This window comes from Ambystoma mexicanum, chromosome 9, assembly GCF_040938575.1.
Source record: "Ambystoma mexicanum isolate Mex_15411 chromosome 9, UKY_AmexF1_1, whole genome shotgun sequence".
Taxonomy (NCBI): Eukaryota; Metazoa; Chordata; class Amphibia; order Caudata; family Ambystomatidae; genus Ambystoma; species Ambystoma mexicanum.
The window spans coordinates 1,431,391,026-1,431,411,463 of record NC_090931.1 but is presented as its reverse complement, the minus strand read 5'-3'; the positions used below and the strand labels follow the sequence as shown (position 1 = coordinate 1,431,411,463).

General features: G+C 48.9%; 1 protein-coding gene across 1 annotated transcript in view; it reads right to left on the bottom strand.

Annotated features, from left to right (window-relative positions):
- The window catches only part of CNOT9 (CCR4-NOT transcription complex subunit 9), a 279,336-nt gene that overhangs the window by 165,359 nt on the left and 93,539 nt on the right, over positions 1–20,438 (bottom strand). Inside the window, exon 4 of the mRNA XM_069616846.1 lies at positions 671–780. Within this exon, the coding sequence (XP_069472947.1) occupies positions 671–780 (110 nt within the window). The remainder of the gene's footprint in view (positions 1–670; positions 781–20,438) is intronic.

Sequence of the window (20,438 nt, the reverse complement as noted above, 5' to 3'; positions counted from 1 at the left end):
ATGGAAAAAATATGGTCCCGTTTGTCCCATATTTTCTTTATATTAGTTACTTTATTATACTTTGTTAAAATAGTTATAGCTTCAAAAAGGCTGAATCACATACATGATCAATGTCTACTAAATAAAAAGTTGGAAAGTCCAATTAGCGCTCCACAATAGACATCACAGGAGCTTTAATTTGAATATTAAATAAATATATCCCTAATCAGAGCTCAGATCAACTATACAATACCTCCGATTGTAGGCCAATAGAAAACATCTGCAACTGCACCCAGCATGCTTACCATTTCCAACAGTTCATACACGAAATGACTCATTACAGCCGATAATCTGAATGCTTTTCATGCATAACTTGACAAATTTGTTCCGCCGCATAGCACTGCAAAAGCTAAGCCTAGCATGTGCTGGATATGCAGGGTTTATGCTAAGGAAGTGAACTAAGCGCATAATCTGTCCCACAATTGATTGGACAGCAGTGTCTGCAAACATCGATCCCGCCCCCGCCCCCGCACCCCCCCTGGTGTTATCCTAATGTCAGGTGGCCATCAAAGCAATACCTTGAGCTACTGGTTACAGTTCATTGTAAAGCGTTCTCACTGCCCAGGTGGAGAGGTGTGCATTATATAAACATGGCAATGAATAAAGCCCAAAGGGAGCCACTGTTCCTTACCAATTACTCCTAGACTGGTGAGCCGCAGATACTCAAAGGGCCGGGTCTTGCTGACAGTATGCAAGAATGGGTACAAAAAGAGCGGGATGTGGGCGGCAAGAAATGCTGATCTGGAAGAAAAAGTAAAAGAATGTGAGACAAGTGCTGTAAAGGAATTAAAACGTGTAGTTTACCCAAAACACTCATAGGGCAAGATCTACGTACATGGAGCCACCGCAAAGGTTCTCACTGGCACCATGTGCACAGACAAGGGAGGTGAATAATATACTCAAGATTACACAGGCATTAACAAGAACACAGCTATTTGAGGAATGCATGGGTCAATAGAAAAGCAAATGGCTACGGATCTGTGCTAAGCGAAGGACTATGGCGGCTCAGGTAGGTTCCTTTATTTAGGTCTTATACATACATTATAAGTAAAGGGGAGAAGACCCACCAGTCACCACCATCCAGGTTTAACCCAACGCGCAACCTTGGATGATTTTCCTAATTATAATTTGGTTACGAATACATTTCTCTTTTTTAAAATAACAGACCTTTGCCACTTCCAAACGTGCAACCGTTATTGCGTCAATGATATGCGAACCAACGGTTTGGAAACTTTTCAAAATACTCACTTGACCTCTGCTACACACCTTTAACATACACAGGACCTTTATATCCTTATTATACCCGCACTTTATCATCCCAAATAAACATTACTAAGATGTTACACAATCAACATTACTCTTACATTAGTTCAACTGTAAAGGAAAAAGCATTGATGACATTGGTTAAATGTAATGCGTGGCCAAAAACCCATCCTCAGATGCACCATTCCGCCTTCAACGCATCAGCACTAAGCAGGTGATACTCTATGGACCAACATCGCCATATCTGGTCAGACATCAATAAATAACTGACAATTCCGTTCGCTCAGCAAAGTTAGTTTCCGCTGCTTGAGCAATGCCGATGTCCCGATATCAGCAGGATTACAACAAGTACCTTATTAAGTCACTCAAACAGACGTTTACTCCTACAACCATCACTCCCTCCTTCACACCTTTCCGTGCCCCACACATTTCCGATTTCATGTGTCGACAATAATCCCAGGTCCTATGAGTTTCTTAATCAGTGCCTGCAGCTGCAAACCAACGTCCATGGGTTTTCTTCGATGAGACTTGCCATCCAGCAGGTCTGCTGAACATCCCGCTCATAGTTTACTGGCGTCATCATACAGGGATGCCTAATCGCAGTGAACGGAGCTCCGGCCCCATCTCATTAACACAGCTTAGCCAATAGCTACGCTCATTGTACCGAGCATTTTCATCATACCCAAAGAACGCACTAAAATGCGATCACTGCACAGGAACTGATTTAATTTTAGCTCCTGCTCTCTTGTTAAAAATAACGTCCCATGACTGCAGATTAATTTCCAACCATCAAACGCTTATACTTTATTCTCCCTCAACTTTCCTTTCACAAGGTAACCCTGGCGCCACTGATACATGGGGCAACATAGCACTGCTCACTGTAGTACGTGAAGGTCTGTGGCTCAGGTAGGTTCCTTTATTTAGGTCTTGGTCACATACATTAGAAGTAAATGAAAAGACCCACCAGTCTCCATCACCCAGGTAGCTATTCCAACTAACTTCTGAACCTCTTAAAAGGTACCTTGCATACTATGCATGCTCTCCAGCACTCACTGACATCCCAGCTACAGGCTGAGACGCACAGGGAAAGGAAAGTATACAAGAGACTACACACCTCCCCATCTAGCAAACACATTAACCACACACACACACAGGAAAGAGGGGAACGATACGCCCAAAATCCTCAACCAAAATGTGCACTAGTGGAAAGCCAGGACTACGCTACCAACAATCTCTAGTAGAAAGGTAACTTTGGCAACAGACTCAGTTGCTGGAATGCCAATTCACTCCCTCTCACCTCCCCCGGGGCTGCTAAAAACCTTCCGTCATTTAGTAAACCGCCTAAATCCCCAACTTCTAAAAAGGACCGTTCAACTCCATTCTGTGGTGAATTGACAAAACATGACGGGGGTAAATTTCAAACAGTATACGGATGATAAACAGTTTTAGGAAGTAGGGCCTCATCCACAACTAAAAAGCCATTCAACTATTTGAACCAACTAAATAAGTTATCAGATAGGTCAAACCTTTAAAATCAGGATGGGGTCTCCCTCGGGATTCCTAGTCGCAGACATGCACCTCACCACATATTTACCAAATTAAATTAACAGGCATATAGCGCCCAGTTTGTTACCTGCAATTTGACCCGTAGGAAAGTGCTAGCCTCACTTCTTCCGGCTGTACTAGATAATGTGCCCAAATCTAATTTCAGGGCACATGGTGCCCAGGCCACTGGAATGTGATATAGTGCCCCTGTCGCACATGAAGGATGTAGTGTTCATAGGAGCATTATGCAGTCCCCAGAGTGGCATGGGAGCCAATGACTTTCAGATTTCTCCAGTTGCCAAGCACCCAGACTGGCTTGGTCTGGGCATCTTTGCTTTTCTGCAAACTCCTGCAGCCATCGCATTCATGGCTGTTCACATGCTTCAAGTTAACTGCCTCATCACTTCCCCAAGCGACCAGATATAGATATAGTGCTTATCTCCGGCCTCAACTCATGTGACTAATTTGCCCCAGCTACTGGATGTACTTGGTTTGGACGAGGCTTAAAAAGGTGATGGTCATCTTTGTTGCTGGCCCACTTGAGACAAGGCTCCAGCCCTCAAGCAGCTTCTCAATACTTCAGCTTGGGGTTCTGTGCCCAATACAGGCAACTGCTTACATGACACCTTATTGTCAGATGAGATTCAGCAGAGCAACTTGACTCACACGACTTTACACTGCAGCACTATGAGCACTATGATACAGTGTATGTCTTCCCCCTCTCTGTCCCACCTGGGTCCCTTTTGGGCATTGGCAACAAGCAGGTGGCAAAATGTTAACATTTTTCTTTGGCCAACCCTTTAGGGATAGGAAATCCAAAGGACTTGTGGCATAGGGATCCCACAGCAAAGGGTTCTGCCGGTATGGGGCTCATTTTACTGAGAAGATGTGTAGCAAGGTGGATCAAACTGCCTTCTAGGCCCTCTATGTCTGACTTGGCAGAAGTAGGTACATCTATATCCCCCACAGTCAGAGGCTACATCCTCTGGTTCAGTACAGGTATGGGGTCAGATGGAGAACTTTACAGTTCCCCACTCTGTACTGGCCCCAGGCAGCTCATGACTTCACGAATGAGACCTTAGTAAGCCAGCATTCCTCGGCTGTAGAGGTTCGAGATAGAGTTAGGCATCCGACTGTCAAAATTCTAATGCTCAAGGCTGCATAACCCAAATCTGATTTTCTGAGCCTACAACAGCCCAAGCCTATGATGGACCATGCATCCTTTTAAGACTGAACACTTGCTCAAGACATACCTGTGGCATCAGATGGAAACTCAACGCACCATTTTGTATACTAGATACCATCACATGCTACAATAGCACACGCTTATAAATGAAACTCCAACAGAGGCCACCACTCGCAAACACCAGTGAGAGACTATACGCCACAGAACCCTAGAACAGAACACCCCCTCTAAGGCTGTGATGGGTACTTCCGCTACTGGTACTACAACACACATTAAGACATAAGAGACCATGTTGATATACAAAATAATCCATATGCATGTGTTAGGCAAGAATTTATGTAGTACCCTTTGGCAGACTACACAACCCTTGTCCTCTTGGTATTAGGTAACCCACATATTGGTATAGGTCTGTACTACACAAGTTGTTAGTGTGTGTGACTGAGCAGCCAGACTCTTAAGCAAGATTGTACGCAGTACCCTGTGGGAGACTGCACCAGCCTTCTCCTCTTGGAAATATTTAACCCAACCTTAGGTGTAAGCATGTACTACACAAGTTGGTAGAGCGACTGAGCAGCCCAGCTTATCTCATGAGGGGTCAATGTGAGTTGTAGGGCTGCAACAGATTCAGTGACAAGTATCCAAATAAACACTTACACTCAAGGTTGCTGGATTAAACAATTATTTATTAATTTAACAGTCAGTTGAATAAGCCCTCTTTAGAAGGGAGCAAATATATAGAACACAAAAATATACTTCAAAATGCACACTCAGTTTCTGTAAATCCGTAGATCCCCATTTAGGATGGCACACAGACAATACCTACACCGGAGGGGAGTTAAATAACTAGGACACTGTGGGCATTGATATATCACTGGCACATTTATAGCAATACTGAGTTTGGTGTCAAAGAAAAGGTTTTGGGAATAAAACAATGGTTAACAAATATTTTTAAGCGGGCAAGTACTTTTTGAATCCCCCCAATGCAAAGTAAATGAGCCCTTTCCAAGCTACACAAGGTATAGAACGTGTGACATTTGTTGAGGGAAAGTTAAAGCACAAAGTCAGAGGATAGAAGAGTCTTTCAGGGAGACGAGACAGCCAATGTTAATTGAACAAAAGTCTAGGTGAACTGAAGAACTTCTTGAAGGTAAGTAAAAAGTCTTGCAAAATGTTATAGAAGTCTTTGTCGAAAATGAAATTACTGTAGGGCCGAAGCTGGGAGGCATGTGAGGGGCAAAGCTGCAAGCAACTCTGCAAAATCAACCAAGACAAGTCTCAACTGAGAACTAGCAAGGCTACACAACAGGAGGCAAGTCCCATTAGTTTTACAGTACCTTTGGTTTGAAGAAATTAGTTCCAGCTGGCTTCTGTTCCTGTGTAGGTCTGCAGATACTGTTCCTGAGCCTCAGTCGTGGGGACAAGAGGGAGGACACCTGGGGACTACTGCACTACGAATTGGAGGTCGGCGGCAGCAATGGGCAGACTACAGATCAGCGGCACTTTGCAGTTTCAGCTTCTCGCAAATGACACAACTGTGTTTCTCTGATACCTTAAAGACTTTCCTCGCATCTGGGGTCCAGCACTCTCTTGAGGTGGCTCAGGCTTGGTCAGTCCTGCTTCATGGGAGTCAGGAGGAGCTTCCTGGAGCTCAGATCCGATTTAAAGACGACACTCTATTCTGGTGTTTCTCTCCCCGGCAATCGGTTCCTGCAGTAACAATGGAAGTACAGCCAGCTCCGAGAGGATTGCCAGAGGAGTTCGTCTTGGGGTCGATTGGTCCCACCAACCCAAGGGGAGAAATCATCCTTTGCAGGGCTTCTCTAGTCGAGGTGAAATCGGAGCTTTAGCACTGCAGCAGGGTTTCACCGGGCAAACCAACGGTCCAGGAGTTGCATCAGGCGTTTCTTCCATGTTGTTCTTCGGATTCCTTCGTCCAGTGGTCGACTGCCTTCCAAGCCAAAGCCTTGCTTTTTATGCAGATTTCTCCCATTCATTTGCAGCCTAGCTGTCAATGGCACAGCAGGGTGGCTGTCCTCCAAAGACAGCCAGCAAATCACCCTTGGGTGCATTCCTGTAACCAAGAAGCCCAAGTACAGGGAGTTTTGGCACCTCCCTCGCTTCCTGCCTTGCCAGACACGCTGGAGCCAGAGGCAGGCTTCACCAGTCAATCCCAACAAATACAACACAAACAAAGGGACCAAACCTGGTTTGGCATGCAGAGTAAATCTCAAGAAGGAACTTTCCAACAAGAAATGGCGGAAGAAAAGACTACCGGGGCCATTTTGACAAAATGGCCACCCATGGGTGCTTTACTGCAGCTGCAATTGCAGCCCGCAGTAGAAACACAAAATGGTAGTAATAAGTAAACCACTGCCACTAGCCATTAATTGCAGAAAGGGTAACAAAAATGTTACCATGAGAAACTAGACAAAGGGGATACTAAGAAACCCCTCTTGCACCCTATTGTAAAAAAGTGTGCTTGGTCTAGAAAGTTACACAATGCAAGTAAAGTCAATTTCACTTCACTGCTCTTGGAAACAGTTTCACCAAGAGGAGGTATTTGGGAAATCTAAGGGACTTCCCTGTGCCACTGCACTGAAGAAGCTGTGCGTCACAATGTAAAGATGATGCCTATGATGTTTGTCAGACTCCAAAGTCAAAAGAAAGAGTCCAAATCACAGAAGAATACGAGAGCGGGAAAAAGGTCTCACTCTCACCAGCTTAGAAATTAAAAGTCCTATAGTCAAAGCCGAAAAAGAAGACTCAAACTGAATGTGATGGTGTAGGATTTAATGATAGAAATCTTGAACATTTATGTATGTGCTATTCCTGTGTGCATTAATAAAGTTTTTTTTTTTAAAAGTCCTAAAGTCCAGCAAAAAAAGCTGGGTCTTTCTGAGAATTCTCCCTAACACAGACGTATCTCAAGAGGGGTGAGCTGTAGAGATGTAGCAATGAAGTCCACAAATACAAGTATCCAAGTAACACTTACACTGAAGGTTATTTGTTCATTTGTAGAGTGCACCTAACCCGAAAGGTATCTGGGTGCATTACTTAATTTAGTCATAGTAACACGCATGAGTGACATTACATTGAGGGTAGGACGCGGACATTCTTGATCAAGGACATTTCTAGACATTACATTAATTGTATAAGGAGACATCATGGCAGTGCAGATAGGGATGAGGACACGACAGGTTTTCAAATCTTTTCTGAAAGTCCAAAAGGAAGGTTCAGCTCTTCGAGCTGGAGGCCTAGAATTCCACAGTTTAGCAACTAGTACCGGGAAGCTGTTTCAGCCGGCTTTTTGTAGTTTAAATCTGGGGGTCTTTAGCAACGGCACATGGGTAGATCGGGTAGGTCTATTAGTTTGATTTTTTGTGAATTTGTTCACAAGGTATTTGGGAGCCGTATTTGATGGGCATGTGTGTGTCATTGATAGAGTTTCTAAGGCAATTCGATCTGGGATTTGGGATCCAGTGGGCATTTTGTCTGGTAGGCGTGATGTTGTTGGGTCTGGGTATGTAAAGTGCTGCTCTTAAGGAGTTATTTTGAAGAACTTTGAGTGTTTTTACATTGCGGCTACTCGTACCCAAGTACAGGGCATTGCAATAGTGGAGCCTCGATAGGATCAGAGCTCTGGCCAAGGTAATGCAGCTGCCTGCTGAGAGGAAAGGTCTTCAGGCGTTGGTTTAGATGCTGCTGTAGCATTAACTTGTCTGGAATAGATCCCTAATGTTTTCACTTCTTTAGCCACTTTGGTAGTGCTGCTGTCAATGTTAAATGAATTGATTGTCATTTGTTTAGTTTATTTAGAGATCCGATAAGGAGCAACTGTTTTGTCGTCATTGAGAAATAGGCCATGGATAGCCATCCACGCTTGTATGGTACGGAACAAGTTACTTACCTATAACTGTTCTCCAGCATGGGTCTGGCATGGATTCACATGCTCATGAATATTCCCAGTCAGGCTGGGAATCCTCGGTAAAGAAAAAATCTGTTTCAGTTTCATTTCTGAACTGTCTTTCTCCTAACAACCAATCACTGAGCTCTGGGTCATACTGCCCCCAAGCCAATGACTGCCCTCCACCTAAGCCCCTCCTCTGGCAGCCATCTTCAGATTTGGTAGCATGTAAAGTGGCAGTAGAACCAAGAGAAAACCGAAATCATGGTGTGCGGCAATAGAACTTCTACCTCGTCCACTACCTTGGCCCCCTTCCATGGGCCATCCCCCCACCCTCTCCGTCACAGTAAAAAAAACCTTGGATGCACTATAGACTCTGGCCTAACCCCCTCTCGACAGATCAACAAGGTATCTAAATGTCACTACCATCTCGAAATTCTCAGGCACATCTTCCCATACCTCACAGACTTGTTGCTGTTATGTCTATTGTAATGTCGAGACTGGACTATACCAACTCCCTTTACCTAGGCGTCACGCCATACCACCTTAATAAACTCCAAAGAATGCAAAATGCTGCCGCTACACTGCCCCTCGCCCTGGGTCCAAGAGACCACAGCTCTCAGAACCCTCAACCGGCTCCCAGTCAGACGAAGGGCCACCTTCAAGACCCTGTGCATTACTCATCGTGCAGTGCACAAGACTAGCCCACCATACCTGCAAGAGAAGGTAAAACCTTACCTTCCACCCCACACCCTAAGATCTAGCTCTGCCCTCCTTTTAGTGATCCCAACCACTAACTCCATCAGGATGGGAGGATCCTCTTTCTCAGTATTGGCCCAGACTGTGGAACTTGCTTCCGCCACACCCGACACTCAAGACTATATGCCATTCCGCAAATTACTAAAAACATGGCTCTTTCCATAACATCAACAACAACCTTAAAGATGCGTCCGAACTCCCAACAACCCACTTACTAAATACACAATGGGACTCCCAACCTTGCCTTCAATGAATAGGCCCACTGATTTTGGCTCAAGACAACTGTATATAGAAACCGAAGAATGAGATGGATAGAATAGATGGATGGAATGGATGATCAGGTGATGGGATGGAACAGAATGAAGTGGATGGATGGATGGAGTGGATAATGAGATGGATTGATGGAATGGACAGAGGGAATGGATGGACACATGTGGAATGAAAGGAAGGTATATAAATGGAATGGATGAAATGGATGAAAGGAATGGACAGAATGGATGGACATGATGGAATGGATAGATGGAAAAGATGGAATGAATGGACGCATGTGGAAAGAATGGAATCGATTGATGGAATGTATGTGTATGGAATTGGATAGAATGGACGGAATGGATGGATAGGAAGCGATGGAACTGATGGACGGCATTGGATGGAACAAATGGAATGAATCGTAAAAATGCAAAAAAGGTAGCAGGCGCTCCTCTCTCGAACGAACACAGCATGATAACCTGTTCAGTGGTTTTGAACCACTTTGAGAGTTCGCAGCCATCTGCTTTTTGCTCACTGTACCTTTCACAGATGGGAAATATTAATTTGCATATCAGTCTTTGTCCCGCCCACATGGGCAGTCTAGCACCGAAATGCCATGACAATTCCCTTCTGAACAAGAGTACCAACAGCAACCCTACACGTGTTCAAAATTCAAAGAGCTGAGAAGTTTTCCGGAAACTCTTCATGTGGGCCACATAAAACGTAAGCGCTCTAGCCACATCCAGCGAGTGGAAAGTCCTTTCAGCCGACGATAAAGGAGTCGGAAAAAACACAGGCAACACCAAGGGCTCGTTTAGATGAAAGTCCGACAGCACCTTTGGCATGAAAGAGGGGTGCGTCCGCAGCACCACCCTCATCGCGGCAAAGTCAAATAAAGTGGTTTACAGGCAAGGGCCTGGATATCACCCACTCGTCATGCGGAAGCGATGGCCACGAGAAAAGCTGGTTTCCATGACAGAAACTTAGGAACAGAATGCATAGGCTCGAAAAGAAGTGCCACGAGCCTAGTAAGCACCACATGGAGCTCCCATGCCGGGGCCGGAGCCTTCGCCGGCGGGAACAAGCGGAATAGTCCCTTGACGAATTCCTTGACCAACCGGTGCAACCACAAGGAGGCTCTTCCTGGGGATCTGGTGTACCGGGAGATATCCTACAGATTAACCTTGGAGGCGTGAGCCAGCCCAAATTTGGCAAACGACAGCAAATACGGAAGCACCCGAGAGGCCTTGACCCTCAGAGGGTCGATCTTCTGAGAACGGCACCAAATAGCAAATCTCTTGCACTTGAGTCCGTAACATTTCAAAGTAGACTATGCTCTAGCCTTGGCGAGAACTTCCTTGCAGTCCGCCGTGAGACGGTAGCCACCGAATTCTAGTGCTGCAGGAGCCAGACCTTCATGTAGATGGGCTGCTACCAGTGCCAGGCACTTGGTGAAGACTCTGGGCGCCGACTTCAGCCCAAAGGGAAGGGCCTTGAATTGGTAATGCTTCCCCTGAACGACAAAGCACAGATTGCAGTGACCCTTGTGAATAGGGATGTGTAAATACACATCCTACAGGGCCAACAGCGACAAAGACTCCCTCTGTCCGAGCACGTGTTGAAGAGTGACCATTCGGAACTCCTGGGACTTTATGCATTTGTTTAGTTGTTGCTGTTAGGCAGAAACCTGTGCAGCTCCCTTTGGGAACACTACAAAAGATTTAGGACTACAGGTGTTAGCAGTAAACTCACTTGGTAGCAGTCTGTACACGGATTTACCTGGTAGCTGTGGCTGAGCAGCCAGACTTCCCTCAAGAAGAGTTAGGCAGTATGCAAAGTATACACAATAGGCACTCAGATACAACAATACAAGCAAACACTGACCAGAGCTTTGGTAACAAAGTATATAATTAGTTATTTAAACACACACTGTTTGAAACACTCCAGCACTCTTTTTGTAAAACACTCTAAACACAGTTACTATTATGATATATACAACCCTTATTCCTTATCAGACAAGTCTTAGTTAACACCACTTATTTCCAGACAGAGGTGAGCGCTTAACTATAGATGGCACTCCAATAAGTTCATGAAGAAGGGAGGGGGAAAAAAAGACAGAATATGGGAAGGTACACCACTCTAAGCTTTAGGAACACTATTAGCAAGGCAGAAGAGCAAAAGTCACTTGTGAGCCAAAGTCCATAGGCTGGGCCCACTCTTAGAGAGAGCAGAGCACAAATGCGCCCAAGATCACACAGTTACCCTAGGCTTAGAAAGTCTTGCAGAGAGTTCGAAAAGAGTTTAGAGAGGCTCAGAAAAGTTTAGCCAGGGTGTCCCAGGCTAACCCAGGTTCGAAAGCCGGGGGCTAAATCTACCCCGTACACTCGGTGGCAAGGGAAGCCAGGCGGGACACGGTACCTTAAGTGGGAAGGATCCTCCAGCAGTGGCAGTTGTTCCTGGCAGTGGGTGCAAGTCTCGTCGTCGTCCAGGGGAAGAGAAGATCACGACTTGGAAGGATGAAGGTCGCTGCACTACCAGGGAAGAAACCAGCCGCGGAGTTTTCCGGTTAAAGGTATTACCCTTTAATTCGCGGTCGTGGTAAAACGTGGTATCCCGGTTGCCGGGGTGCTTGCCACAGGCAAGGCGGCCACGAGATACGTCGGGAAGGCGAAAAGACGGTGAAACTGGTTATCCCCACCAGTCAAAGGAAGAAGACTCTCCGGCGGGAGATCTCCTCTGTCGTTGGGAAAAGTGTTGAGACGGTCCAGCAGGGGTCCACCGGTGGTGTCGTCGTGGCAGGTCGGCTCAGCTTCTCCTTGTCGGATTCTTAGGTCTTGTGGCGACTTCTGAAGTTCCAGTCCCCAAAGCCCTGCTTTTATGCAGAAAACCCCCACTCAGCCTAGCTGTCACTCAAACATGCTAAGTGGTGAGCCGGCCGGCTCACCACTTGGGCCAATCAGGACGTAGTGCGACTTGAGTTGCCTAGGCAACTCAGTCCAGGGTGCCTAAATCCCCCTCCACCCTTCCTAAGTACCCCAGACAGAGTGGCACCACTTTGGAGGGCTTCTGTGGAGAAGCCCGCCAAAAAGTGGAACAAAGGGTTCGACTTGGGTTGGAGTCACAGAAGAGAACACAAACGCCATTTTAGAACCGAGATTTGGCAAAAAACACCAACCGGAGAATTAATATTAATTAAATAAACCGGCGGTATGTTCGAGGCCATCGTAATTAAATAAATAAAGATAGTAGCCTCGAACAATGGGAAAATCCCATAGAGAAATATTTGCGGTTGAATATAAACAGTAGTATCCACTGCCACCAGCCAAAACTCGATCAGGCGGGACGGAGACGTGCCCTCTCGACTAACAGACCCCGGAGCAATCGAATTGCCCCAGCCAGTACGTCCACAATATGATGGTTTGTATTGGTTCTGTTCAGAATTTAAGACTAGTAAAGTCAATGGTGAATTTACAGACCCTGGGAGACAGTTGTCAGTCCCAGGGTATGGAGTCTATGCTGGGGAGTCACTATGACACCCCTGTGTTACTGCACTGAGGGTGCTGTTTAACATCACAAAAACACATGAAGCCCTATGGAGTAAAAGACCCCATAACCCATTAAACACATCTAGAGTCAAAGGAACACTCAAATCATGTCCAAGAGCGGGGGTAAAAGAGTCTCACTCTTGGCAGGAGAAAAAAATAAACCCCAAAAATCCAGCAAAGCTGCTGGGGACTCACCAGGTTAGGACATTCAGCCTAAACAGAGAATTCTCCAAAACACTCGCAGGTCAAGAATGGGCCTCCAACCCCCGGTCTACTTTCACATGAGGAAGTACCTTGAATACACTCCAGAGCCCCGGAGTCGCTTTGGAACTAGCTCCATCGCCACTTTCTTTAGCATGGGCCGAACCTCCAGAAGCAGCTGAGGGATGTGGTTTTCCTGTCAGGCCACGGGTGGTACTTGGGGACACTTCCGTTGGAAGTGTAGAGTGTCCGTGGGCGAGAGCGTCCAGCAACCAACGGTCGGTGGAGATTGTCTTCCACACGCTGATGAAGTCCGCCAGCCGGCCTCCCACCGGGGTGCACGGGTGGGGGCCCGACATCCCGGCCGGTTCATTCTTGCTTAAAAGTTGACGGGCTGCCTTGGGGGTCCATGGCAACAATGGTGTTGAAGGCTTTCGAGCGGCCCCTGTTTTTTTCTTGTTCAAGGAGCGGGGGGGGGTTGGAGTTAAGAGGAGCCCCCTCGCCCCCCTAATCCTTCAAAGATCAGAGAGATTTGCCTCCTGAGGACCGAAAGGATGGTCATCGCTGCCGTGGCATGCTCAAGGCACGTGCCGTCTCCATGTCCGCCTTGATGGTCGATAGAGACTCATCCACAGCCGTCCCAAAAAGATAGTCTCAGCCAAAGGGCATGTCCAAAACGCTTGTCTGGACCTCTTGTCGAAAGTTGGTGGCCTTGAGCCAGCCACAGCGGCGAAGGCAAACGCCATTGCCCATCTAGCAGAAACCCGAGTCCGCGATGTCTGGCCACAGTGATGGCGTGGTCCGACGCCACCTCGCCCTCTTGAAGAATCTCCAACGCCTCTCACCTCTTATCGTCAAGGAGGAAGTCCAGCAGAGGTGCAAGCTTGAACCACAGCGCCCGGTCGTAGCGCACTACGTTAACGAGGGCGTTGGCGGCCTAGATAGTCGTTGCTGCAGAGGAGATAACCCGCCTTCCCATCGCTGTTCGGAGGGGTGGATGCTGCCGAAGATGTAGAGCCCGACAACTTCTTAGCCGCTTCAGAAATCACAGAATCCGGCGACGGTTGGGCATGCAAGCACTTAGGTGCGGAGTCCGGCACCCTGTACTTCTCTAAGCGGTCCCTCTTCGCCGGGGCCATAGACTGTTTCTTCGTAAGCACCAGTCCTTCATCCCAAATTTCATCCAAGAGCAGCACTGATGGTCACAAGGATGGTCTTCCTCTTCGCCTCACCGCACTGGTGTAAGAAACCCTCCTCTGGAACAAGCTGGAAGAGCTCCGATGCTCTGGAGATCGAATGGAACAAAACTATCTCGTCCGGCAGAGAGGTTCTGGGTGGAGGCGACGGGAGGTCCCCCATCACGCCGCCGCTGTCGTCCGTGCCAGTCGTCATTGCTGTGTCCGACACTGTCCCACCCATGGGGGGTAGCGGAGAAGGATGCGACGGGTGGCAAGGGGGCAGTGGGTGCCACTTCCTCTTCTTGGAAGGAGGTTCCCCCCGGCCTCAGCAGAGCAGTCGGCACCCGCGCCGCTAAGAGTGGGCGGCAGCGTCACCAGCATCCTCTTCTGTATCTCAGATACAAGTGTATGCAGGGTAGAGAGAATGTCCATTGAGAGGTCTCTAGGTGGCAGCTGTAGTGTAGCTACCGGCAGCCGGGGCGTAGGAGCAGGGCCAAGGCCCTTGTTGTCCCCGAGGCCCTCAGTCACCCTCCTCGACAGTATCAGTCGTCGCCTTAATCAGCGCGCTCGTCGTAGTGCTCAACTCCGATGTTTCCCTCGTCGCCACCCTCCCCCTGGATGGTCTGGAGGTAGACTAGTTCCTCCTCCTCAGCCGAGGAGATATCCATGCCCTGGAGGATACAAGCCTCCCTCCCCCAAGCCCCCCACCACCTTTCTTCGTGTCCAGAGGAGACGGTCTCAGGGGGATGACCGGCATCTTCTTCTCCGGGGTCTTTTCAATGGGCTGTAATGAAGACTCCCATCCTGGAAGGAAGGGACACTTGCCTTCGGAGGGGCGCCCTGCGGGTCCGCCCCTACAGCCTTCAAAAGGGACACCACCTCCATGGAAGGGACCGCTTTCTTCTGGTGCACCAGGGCTTTCACAGTCAGGTCAGCCTTGTCCTGCTTGGCCTTCGTGGTTGCCCCAGACACCTTGTCCGGCTAGGCCCTCTCCTTGGCGGCCAGGTCGGAGGCCCAGTCCCCTTTGGCCTTCTCAGCTGAGGGTAGGGCGGACGCCGTACCCTGTTTTGCGTTCTCCTTGGACATCTCCAGGGCCACCTTCAGATTGCCCGGGTGATCCGACTTCCTCTTGGATGTAGATCCGGAGCATTGACTGAAGACGCGGGACGGACACCATCAAAGGACTTGGAAGCCCGCTCAGCTTTCCAGGAACGGGGAGAGGCATGCCCCTGGGAACCACCCGGTGCATAGGCCTTGGCCTGCAGCCACTCTCCCAGCCATTTATGCCGATCCGTCAACGTGCGAGTCGAACGTTCACAGCAAAAACACAACCTTCTTCCTTTTGCGTCGGGTACAGGCACTGGGAAGGTTTGTCATCCATAAAAATATTCTGCAAACCGCAGTCAGTGCAAAGCTTGAAAAGAGGGGGAATCCTCCTCATCCAACAAGATCCACACGGTGTAGGCCTGAAGAATCTTCTAGAATCCTCCATAAATAAACTCGACGAAACCCACCCTTGAGGGGGCGCTGGAAAATCTGAAAACTGGTCCCCGTTAATCTGAAGGTTGATCGATGGAGCACACTTGCTCGATTGACCGAAAAATAGAGTAAAACTCTTCCAAAAATGGAAAATCGCAGTAAAAGCTCGAGAGCCAAGCACGAGGACTCCCAACAATTGAACGTGCTGTACAAATCTGGAGATGGCTGCCAGAGGAGGGGCTTGGGTATCTGCAGGATACTGGGCCTGGTTCAGCAGATGCAGTAGGGGTGAATAACATTGTCCTATTCGATAGCAACGACTCCATCCAAAGAACTACCCTGGAAGAGAAGTGGGTAGCCGTAATCAAAAGTTTACAGAGGACGCTATGGTTGACCAAATCAAATGCTGCAGATAGGTCAAGTAGAAGGAGGAGCGCTAGTTTAACGTTACCTTTTAGCCCATCCATTTTGATTTTTAGGTCCATCAGCACAGATTCAGCACCATAACCTGGTCCGAAGTCTGATTGGCAAAGGCCCAGGAGGTGTTCAGTTCTAAGTGACTTTGAATTTGCAGGTTCGCTGCTCTGTCCAATATTTTGAGTAGAAAGGGTACGGTTATTTGAGGATAGTCGGGATATTAGGGTCTAAGGAAGTTTTTCAGTAATGGAAGGACCCATGCATCTTTCAGGTTGGTTGGGACAGTGCCGGTTTCAAAGGATGAGTTTATGAAGGACGTGATGAAGGGAGCAAGCTCCTCCACTGCTTCTTTTAGGACTGAAGCTGGGCAGATGTCACCTTGACATCTCGATGGTTTGAGGATAGAGATTATTTTCTTTACTTCGATTACTGAGACACAGGAAAACTCAACGGCATAAAGGCTTTTGGCAGAGTCACTAGGCTCTATGAAATAGGAATGGTTTGTCAAGCTAAGTTTTTGTGCCTCCATTTTGGATTGAAGTAGTGCAATTTTATCCAGCAGGGCTTTCTGAATGTCAGTGCACCAGGTAGAGTCTTTAGTACAAGATTCTTGAGGTGGCACTGGGGATTCTAATTCTCGGAGGATGGTAAACAGTTCTTTCGATCCATGATTGGCATTTGTAATTCTTTCATTGTAGGTGGCACTTTTGGTTTGGATGATGGCCGTTTTATAGTGGTTCGAGGCAGTAGTGAGGATGTTTATTTCATTTCCATCACGCTCGTGCACAAGTGTTTCAGAGCATGGCAAGGGTGGAGAACAAACCAACGATCTTACTAGGCCCAGTGACATTGAGAACGCGCAAGTGCATGGGAGAGGGGGAGGAGAAGTGCATGGAAGGGGGGAGAAGTGGAAAGTGCGGAGCAACGGAGAAACAAATAATAAAGGCAACAAACAGTGGTAGTGCAGCTAGCAAGTGGCAAGTGCTGGGTTTAAGGCAGCAGACAGACAGGGTAGGTCTGATAAGTGCAGGATGAAAAAAAAGGGGGTCGGGGGATGGAACTGTATGGGTACAGATACAGACCCCAGCGCAAGGGGTGGCCCGGAGGCAGTACGGCAGGATGAGCAGGTACCTGGGCACGGAGGACAGATGGTGGCCAGGTGAAAAACGACTGACCCTGAGGGAGGTAAAGGAGCGAAGAGCTCGAGAGTGGAGGTATTTGCGGAGGGATAGCTAAAGGTATTTTGGACCCAGTCCCCAGAAAGCCTTGTGGTCAATGCAGAGGCCTTTGAATTTAATGCTTGCATCCACTGGGAGCCAATGGAGAGATTTCAGAGCTGGAGAGATACAATCCCAGGGCTTGAGGCCAAGGACAAGTCTCGCAGTCCTGTTCTGGATTAGTTGCAGAGGGCGGAGAGTAGAGGCAGGTAGATTAAGAAAGAGGCCGTTACAATAGTCCAACCTAGAGAGAACCAGAGCTTGGGAGACCATGAGCTTCTGGGGGAAGGAGAGGAAAGGCAAAGTACCTGTGAGTAGGTGCAGTAGGAAGTTTGCCTTTTTAGAGACACAAGAGATGTGGGCGGAGAAGGAAAGTGTGGAGTCAAAGAGGACCACGAGGTTCTTAGCCTCGCAGGTGGGGGTAGGAGGGCGGCCAAGGGAGGCCGACCAGAGAGTGAGGGGAAAGGATGGTGAAGGTGTGCCGATGAGGAGGATCTCCGTCTTGCGGGCATACAAATATTGGCGGCACACCAATTTTAAATGGCAGTTAGGCAATCAGAGATGGGAGAGGAGGTGGCAGAGGGCAGCCTGAAAAGATGTTGAGTGTCGTCAGCCTAGCACTGGAAATTTGAGCAGTAAATGGCAATGCAGTGGGCGAGAGTTGCCAGGTATTGGTTGAAAAGCCAGGGCAAGAGGTTAGACTCCTGGCTGGGGAATACCACAGGTAGAGAGGAAGGACCCAAGTTGGACCTGGGAGGGACGATCAGAGAGCAAAGAGGTCAGCCAGGCCAGAGCCTGATTAGTGATACCCAGGTTATCACGGAGATGGTTGAGCAGGATGGTATGGATGACTGTGTCGAAGGCGGGGGGCGTGGCTGGGAAGCCATGTGAAAGGACGTGTCCGTACGGGAGCTCCTGCAGATCCGCACATTATCCGGCTTAAAAACCGTGTAAGGACTGAAGCAACCACGCCGTAAATGGGAAAATCGTGTACATGAAGCTTGGGTGCTTGTTCTGATACACTTCGGATCGGATCCAGTCTGTAATAACGCTGCCTGAAGCTAAAAGAAAATCCGTAAGTGAGAGCGCCCTGAAGACGAAAATGGCCGCCGCCATACAATCAAGAACATAGGCGAGGCTGACCCGAGCGATTGCAACGGTGGTGTGCGGCACTGGACGGGCACAGACCGGGCATGCCATAAATATTTAAGACTCCCGATACCCAGTCCGGGGCCTGTGAGGTGTGCAAACTTTGGACTTTGTGAAACGGCGACCCCGAGCCGCGCGATAATCGGACGAAGAAAACAAAATGGCCGGAGGGGCCGAGGAACAAAGGCGCCTCGTGACTGGTATGCCACGGCTGCAAAGGACAGCATAGGAGTGCGTTGAGACGCAGATTCAGGCACGGACAGGAGGTCGACCCAGCCGGAAGAAATGTCTAACAAGCCCCTGAGAGTTAAGGGTAAGCAGCCCACCCTTGATGAATATGCCAAGACACCGACTGGCCCGGACGGGGCTAGAAACAAGGACAGTTCCCAAACTAGGGAAATAGCCGCCGGAGGTGCGAATCAGGAGGTCCTTGCGGCGATTGCGGACCTTAGGGCAGCCTGGGAGACCAAGCTCCAGCTGGCCGTGATGGAACTGAAGACGGCAATGGAACTCCAGGTCGGGGCAGTGCAAGAGGACGTAAACCTCCTCAGGCAGGACGTTCGGACTTTGGCGGAGCGCACCGATACTCTGGAGAAGGAATTGGGCCCCACGACGGCAGACTGCGTTGCACACAAGTGCGAGCTGCATGCCCTTGTGCAGCGTGTGGGCAACCTGGAGAGCAGGGCAGAGGAGGCAGAAGGACGTGCCCGGAGGAATAACATCCGCATCGTGGGACTACCGGAGGGAGCTGAGGGTAGCAACCCCACAGGGTTCGTGGAAAATATGCTGCTACAGGAGATCACTGGGGGCACCCTTTCTCAGGGATTTGCTGTGGAGAGAGCGCACAGGGCCTTAACGAGAAGGCCGCCGCCGGGTGGCCCGCCCAGACCGGTGATCCTCAATTACCGACACCGGGAGAGAATCCTTGAACACTTCCGCAAGGGAGGAACAATACAGCGAGAAGCGGCAAATATAACTGCCTATCCTGATTATACCCTGCAGGTACAGCAGAGCCGCATGAACTTCAGATCGGTCAAGAGGAGGTTGCGGGAAGCTGGGCACAAATATATGCTGCTCTACCCGGCCAGGCTAAAGGTCTTTTTCAAAGGCAAGATACTGTTTTTCAACACACCAGAGGACGCCATGGACTGGTTAGACGTGCACAACTGCCCTCAGGAGCCGGATGACCAGTTAGCAGACGGAACAGTTCGAGCTAAGTAAGGCCGCGAGCCCGGTTGGGCGACGGACTGTAGGACTTGATTATAGCCACTGAAACAGTTTTGAATATATATATGCGTGGGTTTGTAGAAAATATGATCCGGGAGCACGGGTGCTGTGGCGATAAAGAGGAGCCTCCGAGGGCCGACCTTTATACCCCTAGTCATAGGTTAGTTTAGTCACTGATAGTGAGGTGACACCCTGTCGGGTTCTCACATTGGGTTTCCAGGGGAGAACCAAACGCGGGGATGCCCGAGATCCAGGGATGGAGCTGGGCAGTTGGGTTGGGGTGTTGGGGTGTGTTAGTCTAAATATGAGCCTGGGAGGAGGAAGTAGAACTGGTAGTCTGTTTGGTGTGGGAGGGAGGGCTGACTCGGGAGGGGAGCTGTTGTCTTACCATGGGGGACCTTAAGGTGTTAACGTGGAATGTTAGAGGGCTCAACAGTTACTTAAAGCGAAACAAGGTCATGCTATATCTGAAGAGACAGAAGATAGTCGTTGCCCTGCTGCAAGAGACGCATTTGACGCGTGACACGTTGGAATTGGTGGGGAGAAAATGGAAAGGGACAGTGGTGGGTTCTTCGTACTCCGCTTATGCTAGAGGGGTACTTATCTGGTTAGCGCCACACGTCCCATTTAAAATGACTGAAGAGGTCGTGGAGACGGATGGGAGGCTGGTCATGGTGAGAGGGCTGATCGAGCACAAGGAAGTATGCATTGTAAACACATACGCCCCCAACCAAAACACAGCGTCATATTTTAGGACGTTGTGTACTAAGCTAAGTGTATGTGTGGGCGGTGCAGTGATTTGGGGTGGGGATTTTAACTGTGTGCTAGATCCTAGGGTGGAGAGGTCGGACGATAAGACGCCCAAGCTCAGCGACTGAAGCGCTGCAGAAGTTGCTAGCGGACTTTGGCCTGGTAGATGTGTGGGGAGCAAAATACCCTGATGAACAGCAATACTCGCATTACTCGGCCCCACACCAACTACACACTAGGCTGGACTACTTTTTTGCCACGCAGGATGTGGTTGCGGAATGTGATCAGATAGACTACAGGGCGAGGGTGCTCTCGGATCACTCGCCCCTG